The 15298-nt window shown below is 49.0% G+C and overlaps 2 protein-coding genes across 4 annotated transcripts; one reads left to right on the top strand and one right to left on the bottom strand.

Annotated features, from left to right (window-relative positions):
* Positions 1 to 742: 742 nt before the first annotated feature.
* On the bottom strand, positions 743 to 9225 carry LOC307244156 (uncharacterized protein). Of its 3 annotated transcripts, XM_080019222.1 has the most exons (8): positions 9073 to 9188; positions 8822 to 8940; positions 8585 to 8655; positions 7836 to 7944; positions 4388 to 5866; positions 2846 to 2909; positions 2422 to 2546; positions 743 to 1086 (listed from the first exon to the last, which is right to left on the bottom strand). In XM_080019222.1, exons 3-8 carry the CDS (start codon positions 8627 to 8629, stop codon positions 1055 to 1057), a joined length of 1854 nt encoding a protein of 617 aa, XP_079875348.1. In that variant the 5' UTR covers positions 8630 to 8655; positions 8822 to 8940; positions 9073 to 9188; the 3' UTR covers positions 743 to 1054. The 3 variants fall into 3 exon arrangements, with proteins under 3 accessions (XP_079875348.1, XP_079875349.1, XP_079875347.1); XM_080019223.1 differs by lacking the exon at positions 8822 to 8940 and having other exon boundaries at positions 9112 to 9225; XM_080019221.1 differs by having other exon boundaries at positions 8822 to 9100.
* Positions 9226 to 9304: 79 nt separating this feature from the next.
* wdr4 (WD repeat domain 4) lies at positions 9305 to 15218 on the top strand. Its single transcript, XM_080019229.1, has 11 exons — positions 9305 to 9474; positions 9926 to 9994; positions 10490 to 10636; positions 10740 to 10896; positions 11147 to 11259; positions 11382 to 11442; positions 11705 to 11809; positions 12566 to 12630; positions 13764 to 13953; positions 14323 to 14392; positions 14794 to 15218. The coding sequence occupies exons 1-11, from the start codon at positions 9383 to 9385 to the stop codon at positions 15030 to 15032; spliced, it is 1308 nt and encodes a 435-aa protein (XP_079875355.1). The 5' UTR covers positions 9305 to 9382; the 3' UTR covers positions 15033 to 15218.
* Positions 15219 to 15298: the final 80 nt, after the last annotated feature.

Here is a 15298-nt window from a genome sequence, read left to right as displayed (position 1 = left end):
TTGAAGAGGAAACTGGCAGAAAAAAAAAAAAATCCTCTTAATCTGTGATGTCACACTTGCTTCCCTGTCAGCTGCTGGGGGCGGGGTCACGGTCCAGCCTTACTTTACGCAATAAGAATTTCAGATTTACAAGTTCAGGGAAACGTGTTCCAACGACGCATTACAAATGAACTCGGGTTAAATTTGCGCTTTCAACGAACAATGCTTAGCTCCATCGTCAATCAATCAAGTATTGATTGATGATTTACTGCGAATGCCAGTCCCACACCTCTCACCGTGTAGACCAGAAAAAATAACAGAATGAAAGACACTTCCTTATTTAGGGTTTACTGGAAATTGTAAATAAGGACATTTCAACACACACACACACAGGCCATGTTTATTAGTGTTTATAATTTCTGCAGTGTTTTTTTTCCGAGTCAGAATTTGTTCCCTCACACAGGGTTGTGACCAGATGGAAAAGGGGGTTCAGCTCAGCTCAGCTCAGCTCGGGGGGGGAAACAGTCACCCCCAAATGACCATCTGGCTATTCTGTGGCAGGCTGATCCAACGCTCAAAAGCAGAATTGCCCATTTGGGAGTAATGCTCATTTCAGGAGTTATACCTTGGATACCATGACGACAATGACGAAGCCAGAACCGCACCGCTGTTGAGAGGATTTATCAAATGGGGGAAATTGATTTCAGAATCTGGCAGCCATCAACCAGCAGCGTCACATTTGAACAAAGGACAGAGGCGTGAGTCGAATCAACAAGAACCCGAGTTTATTTTCTTTTCCTCAGCTCGTTCCTACATAAGCACATTTTTCACAGTTCTACGTTGAGTTAGTTCTGTCCCCAGAGACTGGCATGGAACACACTGGCTTTAATTCCCTTACAATACCTAAATACTTTAACATCTAAATTCCCCACATACAAAAATAGTGAAAAGGGTTAGTTTTTTTGGTATGTTACTTTGACATGGTAATCAGATCAGCCGTTAATTACGTCCACCCGGCAGCAGAGATGCACAGGTAAAGGTGACAATGGGACAGATATTAAAAAGACGCTGGTCTTCACTTGGAGGAAACTTCGTCAAACTTGGGCTCTGAAAGGCAAAGCGGAAGAAGGTTTGTTGACATCATGGAAGCAGAAGCAAGGACTTAAAAAGGACGATCGTAAATGTCTCTGGTGTTTCCGCGGCAAGTGAACAACCTTGAATTTAAATAAATAAATAAATGGTAAAGCGTGGATACCGGGGTCAGAAGTGTTTTCGTGGTAAGATTTTCCATCCGTTGCACAACACTGTTGACTATTGGCAACCGACAGGAATTTCAACAACATCGACGTCTGGCTACACGCAGCTTTAAATGAGAGCTCATATGAAAAAAAAAACAAAAAAAAACACCTAACTTTTGGGTCTGATGACACACACACACACACACACACACACACACACACACACACACACACACACACACACACACACACACACACACACACACACACACACTTTTATTTGCCGTCCGTCTCAGGAGACATTTGGTGCAACACACCGTTCAGATCTGCAGCCCCGATAAACCTCATTCAGGGTTACCGTGGAATTAGAACCGCCCTCCGTCTGAGAGTAACTCCTCCGCCGGCTGGAGAAATAACTCAGGATAAGGATAATAGGATAACAAGCGCCGCCGGGATGAGCAGCGCAAATCAACCGACTGTCGGTGAAGAAAGTGCAGAGGGAGTAGGCGGTGGACGGACCGTAAGCCGCGGAGCACCACCCCGTGCGTTTCTCCAAACAAAGCCAATAAAAGAAGTGTGTTGACTGTAGATGCATTTATTATTTTACGACGTTTACGTTCAACAAATGCCCGCATGCAGTGTCCCGGCGCAGTGTTCCCCATCGAGCTTGAAGAAAGGCAACGAAAGTCGGAGCAAACTTTTAAACGAGGCCTTGTAGATCTCATATGAGTGAAGATTCAGCAACTGGATTGATTGATTGTTTCTCGCTTCAAATTGGTTGAGAAACAGGTTTTAGACTGATGAGGCAGTGTCAGTGACGGTTCAGAGTAAATACAACGGAACCCGGAAGTCAAGCTCAAACCCCATTGGCTCAAAGAACTCGGGGCCCCACGAGGGAGGCTCCTCCCACTTAAACAGAGCATCAGGAACACGATGGGTTTTGAGGCATGTTAGAATGGCTAGAATGCATCATCTCAGCCGTATTTTCAGCAAAAACTTCAAAAACATGTTTTGGGGACCTCAGAGACCGTAATAGGTCCCCCTTAAATTTGACAAGTTTGGTGCCAAAACAAGAACACGGACCGTGTGTTTCTGCAATCATTCAAGCAACAGTTGAGCGTTTGGAATGGATGAACAGAAAATCAAGTCAGTGTCTGAGCATTCCTTGAAGAAGCCTTAAATGACCCTTGAAAGACCAGTTTACCGGGAAAGTTGAACTCTGGGAAAGACGTCAGGTCTCCGCCCCCGTACAGTCTCTGCAGTTTGGCCATCTCCTCCGCCAGAGCCTTTTGGTACTCAGCGCCGGCATCCACGAGCCCACCGGTCGCTCTAGGGAGCGGAGAGAGGGGTAAGAGGTCAGGTGGTGCTGGAGTCGCACAACATCCAGGCTTTTCGGGGCACGAGATACGTTTGAAGGAAAAGCAAAAAGACAGTAGAAGCGAGGGAGGGTATCATGGCGTTATATATCTATCTATCTATCTATCTATATCTATCTATATATCTCGAGGTAAAGTACACACAGCCACATGTGCGACAACTTTCATGACGCTTCCAATGAACCAAGTAAAAAGCACATGCAAGGTACTGAAAGGAAACTACTACAGAATCTACTCCGGTATGACACCTACTGGCTCTTGGTGGAGTATTCCCGTATGGAATCCAGGAAGAGCTTCTGAATCGGGTCCAGATGAGCTGAGAGCGACAGCGGAATAAAACAGTTACTTCACCAACACGGAAACCCCAAAACAAAGACGCCCGCTGCGGGTGTCGGCGGTCCGTTCGGCTTTGCAAGGCGGTCGATGACCCGCTATCTGGTTTTCACCCTAAAACAGTCATGCACCGGAACGGCACCGGGGAAAGGTGGAGGACAGGGCTACGGGGGTGAGTCAGGAAAGAAGGTGAGTCAGGAAGGAAGGTGAGTCAGGTCGTTTCGGCTGGTTAACGGTTGCTGTGATAGGCCGTGCGCGGCTGCATGTCGGCGCTCGGGGCGTCGCCGGAAAGCTTTTACACTTTGAAAAGCCAGTTTTGGATCCCACATGAAAATGGAAACAGACATTGAGACACATCTTACTTTATGCACAGGTCTGTAGAAATCTACCCAATCTCCCGCCCTCTCCAGTCAGAGGAGCCCGTTCCACACACAGCAACCAGACTCAGGAGGAGGTGGAAGGAAAAGTTACATTCACACGTGATCCAAAATACACCAGGAACAGACAACAGGTTCAATAAAAGGGAGAGTCCCAAATAAGTGAAGGGGGGGGAGGGGGATACCAGAGTGGGGGAGGAAGAAATTCAACCTCAAAACGCCGTTTCAAGGTGACCTTGAAACCTGTTACAGTACAGAGCGGCTCGAGCCTTTATCTTTCTCACACACACACACACACACACACACACACACACACACACGGTAAGCTTTTATCTTGCTGGAATATTAAAAAAAATAAACTAAAAAAAAAAAAGGAACAAACAACAGGGAACAAAAATGTTGTGCTCAAACAACAGGATTCTCACAACTCCTCTGTAAATTTGGCAAGTGAGACGCCATTAAAAAAGGCACAATATTAGCGGCAGACGACAGTAGCCAACGTGCAAAGGTAAGAAAGAGAGGGAAGCCAGGTAAGGACGGTTAGAATCTAGAGGAGAGCGAGGTGCGGGCCGATGGCAAGCAGGGGTAGTGTTAGGTCCCTCGCAAAGCGGAACCATCTCCAGTCAAGGTGCCGTGCACGTCAAGCCGGTGCAGACGTGCGTTACGTGGCAAAAGAAGTACAGTGGCAAGTTTCGACAATCAATGGAATATTGGATGGAAATTTCCGGGGGGCTGTGGATCGGAGGGGAAAGGTGGCGCAGGAGAGTGTGGTGTGACTTAACGTGGCTATGACATTTAGAAGGGGGCAGCCAGGTCTGGGGGGGGGGGGGGGGGGGGAGATTTGGCAATGTCTTAAAAAAAAAAAAAAAAAAAATCAAAGCACAATCTAAACGTAATAAAACAAGTGAGATGAACAAACCGTGCGAACAGAGAACAAAATGTGCTTTGTGATATCAGGGTACATTAACATGTATCCTGAAAGAAAATAACACTTCGATATGAAAGAAAACGACTACGGGAACACGGCGGGATCCACAGGGGGAAGAGAGGGGGTAGTTATGGTCTGTGGAGGTGTGGTGTGTACCCTCAGACGGATCAACGGGTTCGGGCTCAGCCGCGGCCTCTCCTGGAGCTGCAGCGAGGACTGGAGCCGGATCCACCGGCCCCTCGGTGCCCTCTACAGGGGCAGGCTCTGCAGCCTCTACTGCAGGGGCTTCAGCAGCGGGCACGGCCTCGGCGGCTCGCGCCTCGGTGGCAGCTTCGTTAGCCAGAGCTTCCAGAGCGGCTTCAGTCGGAGCTTCGGCAGTAGTTGCAGCCTCGGCAGCCTCAACAGCTGGTTCTTGGGAGGCTTCAGGGACGGCCCCCGGAGATGCAGCTTCCACAGCAGGGGCCTCCGCGACGGCCTCCGCAGCAGCAGCTTCTACGGGGGTTTCCACAAGTGGGGCGGCAGCTTCTAGGGATTCCGCTGCAGGGGCAGCTCCAACAGCAGCAGCGTCCACTACAGGCACATCTTCTCCAGCTGGTGTGGCTTCAGCAATGGGAGCTGCTTCAGCAATGGCTTCAACGATGGGAGCGGCTTCAACAATGGGAGCGGCTTCAGCAACTGCTTCAACAATGGGAGTGGCTTCAGCAACTGCTTCAACAATGGGAGTGGCTTCAACGATGGGAGCGGCTTCAGCAACGGCTTCAACGATGGGAGCGGCTTCAGCAACGGCGTCAACGATGGGAGCGGCTTCAGCAACGGCTTCAACGATGGGAGCGGCTTCAGCAACCGCCTCAACGATGGGAGCCGCTTCAGCAACTGCCTCAACGATGGGAGCCGCTTCAGCAACCGCCTCAACGATGGGAGCCGCTTCAGCAACCGCCTCAACGATGGGAGCCGCTTCAGCAACCGCCTCAACGATGGGAGCCGCTTCAGCAACCGCCTCAACGATGGGAGCCGCTTCAGCAACCGCCTCAACGATGGGAGCCGCTTCAGCAACCGCCTCAACGATGGGAGCCGCTTCAGCAACCGCCTCAACGATGGGAGCCGCTTCAGCAACCGCCTCAACGATGGGAGCCGCTTCAGCAACCGCCTCAACGATGGGAGCCGCTTCAGCAACCGCCTCAACGATGGGAGCCGCTTCAGCAACCGCCTCAACGATGGGAGCCGCTTCAGCAACCGCCTCAACGATGGTAGCCGCTTCAGCAACGGCTTCAACGATGGGAGCCGCTTCAGCAACCGCCTCAACGATGGGAGCCGCTTCAGCAACCGCCTCAACGATGGGAGCCGCTTCAGCAACGGCTTCAACGATGGGAGCCGCTTCAGCAACGGCTTCAACGATGGGAGCCGCTTCAGCAACGGCTTCAACGATGGGAGCCGCTTCAGCAACGGCTTCAACGATGGGAGCCGCTTCGACAGGTATGGGTTCAACTGCAGTGGTGATGGGCTCTACAGCGGGTTTAGGCGTGACCGCCGCCTCCACTGCCGCCGCCACAGTGGCATTCTTTGCGAGCTTCTCAGGAAAGGTCTTGTGCTGGACAAGTTTCTCTATATCGAAGTATGTTTTGCCTTGCTTTTTGTCTAGGACGGAGGAGGAGGGTAAGCAGACAAAAGGCATTAATTATATAAAAATGGCTAAGAAGCTTGAGTGATTACGGTCAATTTACTACCCAATTAGACCAATTCCAAGTAGTGATTCACACAGACTGGTGTTCCAAAACAACAGGGTCCATCATGATTAAAAAAAATTTATGGGACATTCTTTCAGTGTTCTTTAAAAATAACGAGAAGTCCACTTCACCACCGCAAGAAATACAACAGAAGTGTTGCAACAAGGGGAGCCTGACGATTAATTAAAAAAACAACAAAAAAAACAACAACCCCAAGAAATCCCTTTTTGGTTTTCTAGACTGAAATGGTACTGAAACATGTCAGTATCATAATATCCTGCGGTGACGAGGTTCAAGTTAGCCATAAACCTGAACTCAAAAAAATAAAACTGTCATTCTCGACCGGAGGGGAAAAAGTCAACCGTGAAAGGAGCCTGTGGAAGGAATAATCTTCATTTAAAATGACTAAACCATGAATCATTAGACGGATTCCCACACAAGAATCACGTTGTAGAAATTAAACCAGGAAGTTTGGTCGAGTAGTTAAAAAGCATCCACATCTCCATAAGGACAGTTTTTGTTTGGCAACTCGTTTGGCACGCATTTCCTTTTTTTTTTTTTTAGACCCCATTCCACAAGCTTCTGCTTTCGACTTTTAGGATGGTTCACATAAAAACAACTCATCAATACTGCTGTGACAACATTTCAGCCACATGTTCATATCATTAATGCAACAAACCTAATGAAGAGTTACTGCTGCAACTATTTTTTGAGTATGGTTTGATTTTTTTTTTTTTTGCCAAACCTAACATTTGACAGCCAGGTCAAGGTGCCTAAATGTTTGTATTAACCACACTTTTGCCAAGACCACTCCAACACAGCTGCTGTAAATAACCAACTGATGGTTCAACAAAAGGTGGACACGTTTCGGGCTCGACACAGCGGAGAAACAACAATTAAAAACTGAGTTTAGCTTCGGTGCGCCAGCGTTCTCAATCAGTCACACTGATTTGGGGTTGAATCCCAAAAAGCATGGCGAAGTATGCTTTTTGCCGCGTGCTGACACCTTTCCAGTCATAAATCGCTCTGCTAGGCCTCCTGTCGCGCAATAACTCCATGTCTACAGTAAACGAGGCCTCTGGTGTTCTCTAGTTTGTTATGGCTTTCAAATCCCTTTAAATTGAGTCTCGCAAACAGTGGGAGTGAGATGTGTTCCGGGTCGTCTGTGGTAACTTGTTTTACAAGAAACACGCAATTTGACTGGTTTGACATTTCACTGCATATATGTATGAAAGTATGTAGATGTATGTGACTATTAAACCTCTTGAATTTTGAATTGAATCCTGAATCAATGGATGCATTACACCAACATTTCAGACAACCCGCACGTTGGGAAAACGGCGCATCGGGGGGGGTCTCCCCGAAACGAGCAGCCGAGCGAACATGGAGGCTGCTCTAATTCTTTGGAACTCGTGCGCCGCAGGCAATTCAGGATGGAAGCGCTCCAAAAGAAGGCTGTCGATGGGGGCGGCGGGTGCAGGCACCCGCATGACCACAAACGATAACCAGACGGCGTCGAGTCCGGGAAGGAGATGGCGCCCTCTCTACCTGAGGATTTGGACAATTTTAATACCTTGGGACGTCTTTGTTGCGTTCACACCAACAGTTTGCACAAAATCAAGACTTTATATGAAAAACCTGCACTGACTACAATAGATATCCATACTTTTAACACTTTCTGCTCCTCCTAGTTATTCGGATCCTTCCCCTCAGGTCTCCTTCGTAATGTTTGCAGCCGTTCCCCCGGTTTCCCCCGGTGGTTTGTGCACAGCTCCCCCTGTCTTTCGGGGGTGAACCACGTCGAGCTACAACCACAAATAATCGCGCTCGACTATCGACTCCGTCGCCAAGACGAGCCGTGCGCCGGCGGGGAGGCCTACCTTGGTCACCCCTCCTGGGGAACTTCTTATTTCCCCCGGATTTGGTGCTGAGGGCGGCGACCGTAGGCGCCGATCTGCTCAGAGCGCTCCAGCTCTCAGCCCGCAGACACTGCCCACACGCACACACACACACACACACACACACACACACACACACACACATTAAGTCACTTACTGAACTTCTGTGTTGGGTGCATGACATTATGAGTTCCTGAATTCCAGTTGTTGAACTCCCGAATTAAAATCGTAGGTGGCGGACCCCGCCATCAACGACCGAGAACAGCATAGAGAGGAGCACATGTTTGACACAAACACAGTGAATGGCCGTCAAGTAAAGTATCAAACATGGGATTTGTCAACATGACGACTGAATAATCTCACGGATTACCACTTTAATGACAATTAAAATGGGGGGGGGGGGGGGGGGGGTCTACATTAGATACACCAGTACAGATTTAGAACCGCGTGTCAGTTAGTTTACCCATTATCCCATATTAATTAAGACCGCGGTTCAATTTATCACAACGCCAAGGGATATTTATTGGTTTTCTTTCGTTTTTTTAAATCACCAGCCGTTATTTCAAACGAGGTGTTTCTGCGCAGTTTTTGCGCGTCAGGCAGAAACAAATCACCGAACAACACAGCCCGGTTCCGCGCCCCTCGGTATAAATCGAGCAACGTGTCCGACGAAAGTGTTTCGGTGTCGCCCGCATGTAACACCCGAATCGCCCCCGTTTCCCCGCCCTTACCTTGAGGGAGCCCAGTCTGCCTATCCTCAGCAGGGCGGCCGCCATGTTCCGCTGCAACGCTCACACTGCGCCTGGGCAGGGGGAGGCAGAGGCGTTCAAAACACGACGTTCGGAGGCAAACAAACCAGACGGGTCGAGCGGCGGGTCCGACCCGCCGCCTCGGCTATGGGGCGCGCTCGGTCAGTGTCCACGCCGGACGACTTAAAGAAGATTGATCCGCGTTTCGGCGATAAATACCAATGAATGAAATGCGACGCGGTGGGGGTCGGGCGGTCGCAGAGGCAGCTCCGGGCAGGCGGACGGCTCCGTTTATTAGTTTGTGGACACACGCACACGCACGCACGCTGCTACGCCCCCTTTATCGGAAGGAACACGATGTTTTCATTCATGTTACGGGTCCAAAAACACACACACACACACACACACACACCCGGCTACACGCAGTACAGCGCCAGTACCTTCAAACAACTACCCGTTTCTAAACTCACGTTTAGAAAAACGGTGATAATTAAAACAAATATTATAACCTCTTGGTTGGGCGTGGTATCACGACCCGAAAGGCATCACTTCATAGTAAAATGGTCAAATAGTATTTCTGTAAACTGTCCAAAACCATCTTCCCGTCTCGCCTCCACTTTGTGTACATTCTGTACTTTGGACGCGTCGGCGACGTGTAACTCCTGCGACGCCGCCACACCGCGCTGTCCGGTCACGTGGTGACGTAGAATATATGCGACACAACAACAACACGGCGCCCACGCTGCGGCTCCGGGTTGATCCGCCGCCGTCGTCGTCGCCATGGCTGCCATGGCTGCCCTCAGCGCCTGTGGACAGTGGCTGGTTGCCACCCGCGACAAGAAGCTCGTCGCCGTTCACACCGAGTTAGAAAGGTTGGTGGGAGCCGAGGCGGCGTGTTGGACCGACGGTTGAATCAGGAACGTGGCGACCGGCGCCGGTGTCGTGCCAAAAAAGCGATTGCAGCCTCTACCTTGTCACCGAAACCTTATTTATGCCTCAAGACGACTTGTTTTCATTCATGGGGGTTATGTTTTGAATAGTACAGCCCGCCCAGTCCCTTTCACCAGTTGAAATGCCTTTGAAGGGCCAAAACTAGTGACGTTGTCGTTTTCCTCTTGCCAAATAGTGAGTGCACTGACTGAAAGGTTGTTTACGACTCCAAATGACTTGGTTTCATTCATAAGGTTGATGTTTGACAGATTATAGCCCACCCAGCGGACGGAAATCACTTTTTGGAAAGACCCCAGTGTTCTCCTTGGATTTTATTCTCTGTGGTGTAAATGCATCGAACTTAACTGGTTTTTGTTTTTGTTTGTGTTTCAGAGATCCCTTCGTGTTCGACTGCAGCGCGGCCCAGAAGAAACCAAAGGACCCGGAGGCCGATTCTAAAGGGTCAGAGCAACTTCATTCTGAGGACAGTGTCACATTTAAAGACTGTACTTTCCATCCCACGAGTGCACACACGCTGTGGGATTTAGCGGGACGGCCCTCACGGGGAACCGCGCACCGCGGGATTCTAGCGAAAACACAGTGAGAGCCGGGACTTTTAGACGTGCGTCGACGTCACAGTAACTAGACGTTCTGTCTGGGCTGATGGAGGGACGTCCCGAGCGTCTCAAACCGAACGACCCTCAAGACAGGAGCGCCGCGCCTGATCCTCTCGAGTCTGGGGCTTGAAAAACCAACAGAAGTCCTTTTGGTGGAGACCAGACATTAAAGCGCTCCCTCCTGCGGAGTCCCTGGGCTCCATAAGGAGACGGGAGCTGCCCCCCGATCGCTCACAGTTGATAAATTAAATGATGGGAAAGGTCTTTTTAGCCACAGTGTTATCTTTTACTGTGCTTAACATGTGCCTTTTTATTTACCGACTATCTTATCTGCCCCTAGCGACGGCGGCGCGACGGAAGAGGCGGGGAACGATCAGATCCTGGCCTTTGCGGCGTCTCCTTCCGGGAACCTGGCGGCGCTGACGGATGACACCAAGCGCCTGGTCCTCTTCCGCTGCGACTCTTCGTGGCGGTGCCTCAGTACCAGGTAAAGTCTCGTTCCGTCCCCGCGTCGGCCAGACACTCTGTGGGAGGAGGACGCTCTGGGGACTCGGCAGTAATGACGTTGTTGTGTCACCACGACCTGCAAGGTGGGTGGTGCGGAGGTGCACCTCCCTGGTGTTCAGCCAGGCCGAGGACCAGCTGCTGGTGGCGGACAAGTCCGGAGACGTCTACGCCTTCTCTGTGACGGAGCCCCGGCGCGAAGGGGAGCTCAAGCTGGGCCACCTCTCCATGTTGCTGGCCATGGTAGAGTCAGTTCTGATGAATGTTTTGAAAGAATTGATTCATAATAGAAGGGATCCAGGCTCATGAATCTATTAGTCCCAGTGAAGGAAAATTATCAGTTCTGAATTTATCACCACATTCAGCCACCTGGCCTGTGATCCTATTGGACAATACAGGGTTTGTATTATTTGACAACTGAAAACTCTTAACGTTGATGATCCCCCCCCCCCTCAATTTATTCTATTTAAAAGTAAATTAAAATGTCTTCCAGACCCTGACGCCTGACGACCGCTATGTCATCACAGCCGACCGCGATGAGAAGATCCGAGTCAGTCTCCTCAGGAGTCCCTACAACATCCAGTCCTTCTGCCTCGGCCACCGGGAGTGAGTCCGCGGACCTCTGCTCCGCTTCCGTTCCCCGTGTTGATTCTTCCGGTACACTCGTAGCGGAACACACTTTTAAGTCGCCCAATTTGAAGTGTTTTTATTTTCCTGTCTCCCTCCAGGTTTGTCAGTTTTCTCCTGATTCCTTCGGCGCATCCCCAGTGGCTCCTCTCGGGGTCAGGGGTGCGTTTGGTTCACAAAACCTTCATTCTTTGTTTCCACAATATATATATGTATATTTTTTTGTACCAACCCTGTGTACGACATTCTCTTGCGATTGACTTGAATAACCAGCATAAAAATGTGTCATTTAATGAAATTAAGCAGCACGGTGAAAGGGGTGTAGATGAAGCAGTAACTGACACAGACTTTTACCGAGGTGACAACTAATTCGATGCACGAACCTCTGTCTGCCTGCCTGCCTGCCTGCCTGCCTGCCTCTCAGGATGGGACGGTGAAGCTCTGGGACTACGAGTCTGGCCGCGAGCTGCAGAGCTGGGACGTCAGGAAGCTCCGAGAGGCTCCGGGCTCCGAGGCCGAACAGGAGAAGGTGAATATACGAGAATAAAACGAATCCTTCCGTATGATGAAGGAACCAACGTGAACAGCATCCGGCCCAAACCTTTAAAGCCACAAGCAAATGTTGGTACCGTTACACGCCGAAATCCTGATTATTATAATTTTAAAAAAAAAATTCACAGATACATGGTGAATTTGATACTTTATGAACAGATGGTTGTGAATGATCTCTGTGCGTAGCCGGACGGTTCAGCTGTACTTAAAACAAATGTAAAATCATTTAAAATACCTAAATAAGTTGAACTTTGCACGGTAACACAACGGGTGCACGAGAACCCCTTGTGTTGTGAGGGAGTGGATCTCAGATTACCACGCTTTGTCTTTCCACCCGTCCATGTGCATTGACTCGATTTTGTGTATTGACTCAGTTTGTCTGTTTTGCTGTGACTCACGGCGTGGGGGATTCCTCCACGTTGGGGTTTGGCTTCATCAGATTCCTAAACGGCTCAATTTGGAAACAGCAGCTGTGTCGCCTGAGCTCTGCGACTGTAAACTCAGCTCCGACAAAGGTTGGAGGGATGGGAGGGGGCGGCAACGATGTAGATGCCTTTTGGACAATATGGTGGTGGAAATTATTATTATTATTATTATTATTATTATTATTATTATATTTTTTTAAGAACAATCTGTAGTAGTTTTGGTGTGTGTTGAATTATAATTTTTTTTTCAGGGTTCAAAATTGATATTGGTGGTGAGAAAGTACTGAATAAACGACTTCCTTCCTTAGAGGTCGGCGGTGAGTTGCATCTCCAGTTCCCCTGACGGGCGTCACATAGCGGTGCAGTGTGAGAGGTCAGTGCGCTGCGTTAGGGTCCGTCGCACGGTGCACGGTGGAGACAGGGCAACAAGGACGACGTCACAGCTCTGCCGGCTCCGTAGTCAGGCCTGAGCTTGCGTCGCAGCGCGGTGAATTTAAGACCATAAAGCTGTGTACACTGTAATTCAGTGTTTTAGTCGAAAACTCAAATCTTGGCCGGATATTCCACTTGACATTATCTCTCACACTCACACTCATCATTACAAGTGATGTGATCATTATTCGAAATAGTCGAAGAAATCTGCTTTTCACTGAATTTTTAATTAATTTTTTTTAATACAAAGCCACCCGGTGTCAACACTTATGATTGAGGTAAAGAATGATAATAATGACTCTTAAAGCTCCTCGTACCAACACTGAACATAAGGAGACTTTGTGGAAACTGTAATTACTTTACATATTTACTTACATTAGGGTTTTCTTCTCAAAATTGAGTGCAATATTCTTCTTTTTTAAATAATTTTTAGTTCATGGACAACGGCGAAAGCTTTGGGTCGGGTGTGAAGGGACAATGGCTGCAGATTGTAAAATGTATGTTGAGGTGTTTTGTGACTCGTTGGGAATGTGAGGAATGGGGCTGCGAGCCTCGTGGTGAAGGTCAAACTGAGCCCGAGGAGGAGAGGTGCGGTTATGAACTGGTAACATGTGCCGGTGTTCTATTTAAGAACCAGTAAAAAGCTGCTGTTCAACCAAATACCACGGTTAGCTGTTGTTTTTGTTTTCCCCACAGAAGCATGAAGGTCGTCTCTGATGGAAGAAACTGGGTCAAATGGCAATGATCATGTTTAATGTTCATTACTGCCAGCTGACATTATAGATTCTAAATTGTATCTATTCTGTACAATAAGTCTATAAAATTCAGTGAGCACGTCAGTGGTCTTCATCCACTGATATTTTAAGTTTAGGACTTAAATACAAGGAGTATTTGACACCCATGCCTCTCTACTCCACCCTGGACCACCCGGGCCTCCCTCTGCTGGCCGGTCCCGTGTACTGCGCCTGGTTTTATTTTGTGTTTATTTCTGAGTGTGTGTTTTCGCCGTTCTCTGCCCCGTGATGTCATCGAGCACGTTTCCCTGTGCGCCGTGTTTCCTGCTGTCGTCTCCAGGGAGCCCACGGTGCAGCTCCTGGGGCCGGAGCAGAGCCGGGACGGGGTCAGGCTGGTGCCCTGCGGCCATCTCGCCCTGCCCCACCCTCCCCTGGACATGAGCTTTGACCCCCAAGGACGACTGTGGGTCCTGGTGGAGTCGGGGGACGCGCCGCTCCACCTGTTCACGCACAGGCAGGGCGGCTGGAGGGTAGCGCATCTTACTGTCACTTACAACTAAATTACACTTAGTTATTATTATGTATTTATCTAAAACGACATCGACATCTGGAGATTTTTATTCCATATCAGCTTCACCGTTGATTCCGATTCTGAGGGTTAGAAACGTGAGCACACACACATTTCCATGGCAACAAGGTTCCCGATGCAGAGTTGACACAGAATAAGTTTATTTGTTTAACATGTAAATGCTGCACAGCAGGGTGCCAACTGTGTGTGTGTGTGTGTGTGTGTGTGTGTGTGTGTGTGTGTGTGTGTGTGTGTGTGTGTGTGTGTGTGTGTGTGTGTGTGTGTGTGTGTGTGTGTGTGTGTGTGTGTGTGTGTGTGTGTGTGTGTCTAGAGGGATGCCGAGAGCGCTGAATTAAGCAGAGTGACCGAAGGCCTCAAGCCCCACTGGGGGGCGCTGCAGGGTGAGACCCCACACACACACAGGCACACACACCTTCTCTTCATCATCTAATAAAAGTAAACTTTTATAAGTATTGGACGTGTGATACAACCAGATTCCCAGTTTGCCGGCATAACATTTTTGGCAAACGGTTGGGACAGAAATACAGGTTTTTGAGTTTGTCGATCCAAACCCTTTCAAGTCTGTATTAACAAGCTGTGACTATTCAAGGAAATGTTTTTTTCCGGTGACTATTTATTTATTTAAAGTCGTTTCACCCGGGGTGAGATCTTGAATGTCGTGTTAAAGTTGCGTGACAACTGATTTTCATTTAATTTCACCACCATTTGGGACTTAGATTTATTTCTCTTGAACATTTTTTTGTTTTGTTTTTTAACTTGTGTGTTCTCCATCCCGCACCAGCGTCGGCCGGGGCGGAGAGCCGCTACCGGCACCTGTTCAAGGTGAGCTTCGACAACATGGCGTCCTACAGGCAGAAGAAGCAGCAGCGGCTGGAGCAGCAGCAGGGCCTCCGGGGCAAGAAGAGGACGGCGGGCGGCGAGGGACAAAAAGCAAACGGAGCCGCCAGGAAGAAGAAGAAGGAGAAGGAGGTCAAGGGGGAGAAGGAGGTCAGGGAGGGCGTGAAGCAAGCGACGAGCTGAACAGATTATGATCGAAATATCGACTTTTTCAGTTGAAAACAAAAACAGGTGACTTGTTGGACGAGTTTTGATGAATGTGAGGAGGTGTGACTCCTGGTGGGAGCCTGATTTATTCAATTTGATTTTTTTCTCAGCTGAAATAATTGAGGTGTTTTTTTGTTTTTTTTTAATAAACATCCCTCTTTTTCCCTTTATGTTTTACTTTCCCTGTGAGCTTTGTTCTGTAAATATTGGTGCTTGGATCATGGGGAGCATTTCATTGCAGC

This window comes from Zeus faber (genome assembly GCF_960531495.2).
Source record: "Zeus faber genome assembly, chromosome: 18".
NCBI lineage: Eukaryota > Metazoa > Chordata > Actinopteri > Zeiformes > Zeidae > Zeus > Zeus faber.
This window is presented reverse-complemented; position numbering and strand designations above follow the sequence as displayed.

What these genes read in the sequence shown, in the direction of transcription:
- wdr4 (XM_080019229.1), top strand. Translation starts at nt 9,383, where the DNA reads ATGGCTGCCATGGCTGCCCTCAGCGCCTGTGGACAGTGGCTGGTTGCC. An exon ending in TTCTGCCTCGGCCACCGGGA is followed by an intron (nt 11,260 to 11,381) that starts GTGAGTCCGCGG and finishes GTCTCCCTCCAG; the next exon opens with GTTTGTCAGTTTTCTCCTGA. An exon ending in ACAGGCAGGGCGGCTGGAGG is followed by an intron (nt 13,954 to 14,322) that starts GTAGCGCATCTT and finishes GTGTGTGTCTAG; the next exon opens with AGGGATGCCGAGAGCGCTGA.
- LOC307244156 (XM_080019223.1), bottom strand. Translation starts at nt 8,629, where the DNA reads ATGGCGGCCGCCCTGCTGAGGATAGGCAGACTGGGCTCCCTCAAG. An exon ending in CCCCAGGAGGGGTGACCAAG is followed by an intron (nt 5,867 to 7,835) that starts GTAGGCCTCCCC and finishes CCTCCGTCCTAG; the next exon opens with ACAAAAAGCAAGGCAAAACA. An exon ending in CCCAGAGTTCAACTTTCCCG is followed by an intron (nt 1,087 to 2,421) that starts GTAAACTGGTCT and finishes TTTGCCTTTCAG; the next exon opens with AGCCCAAGTTTGACGAAGTT.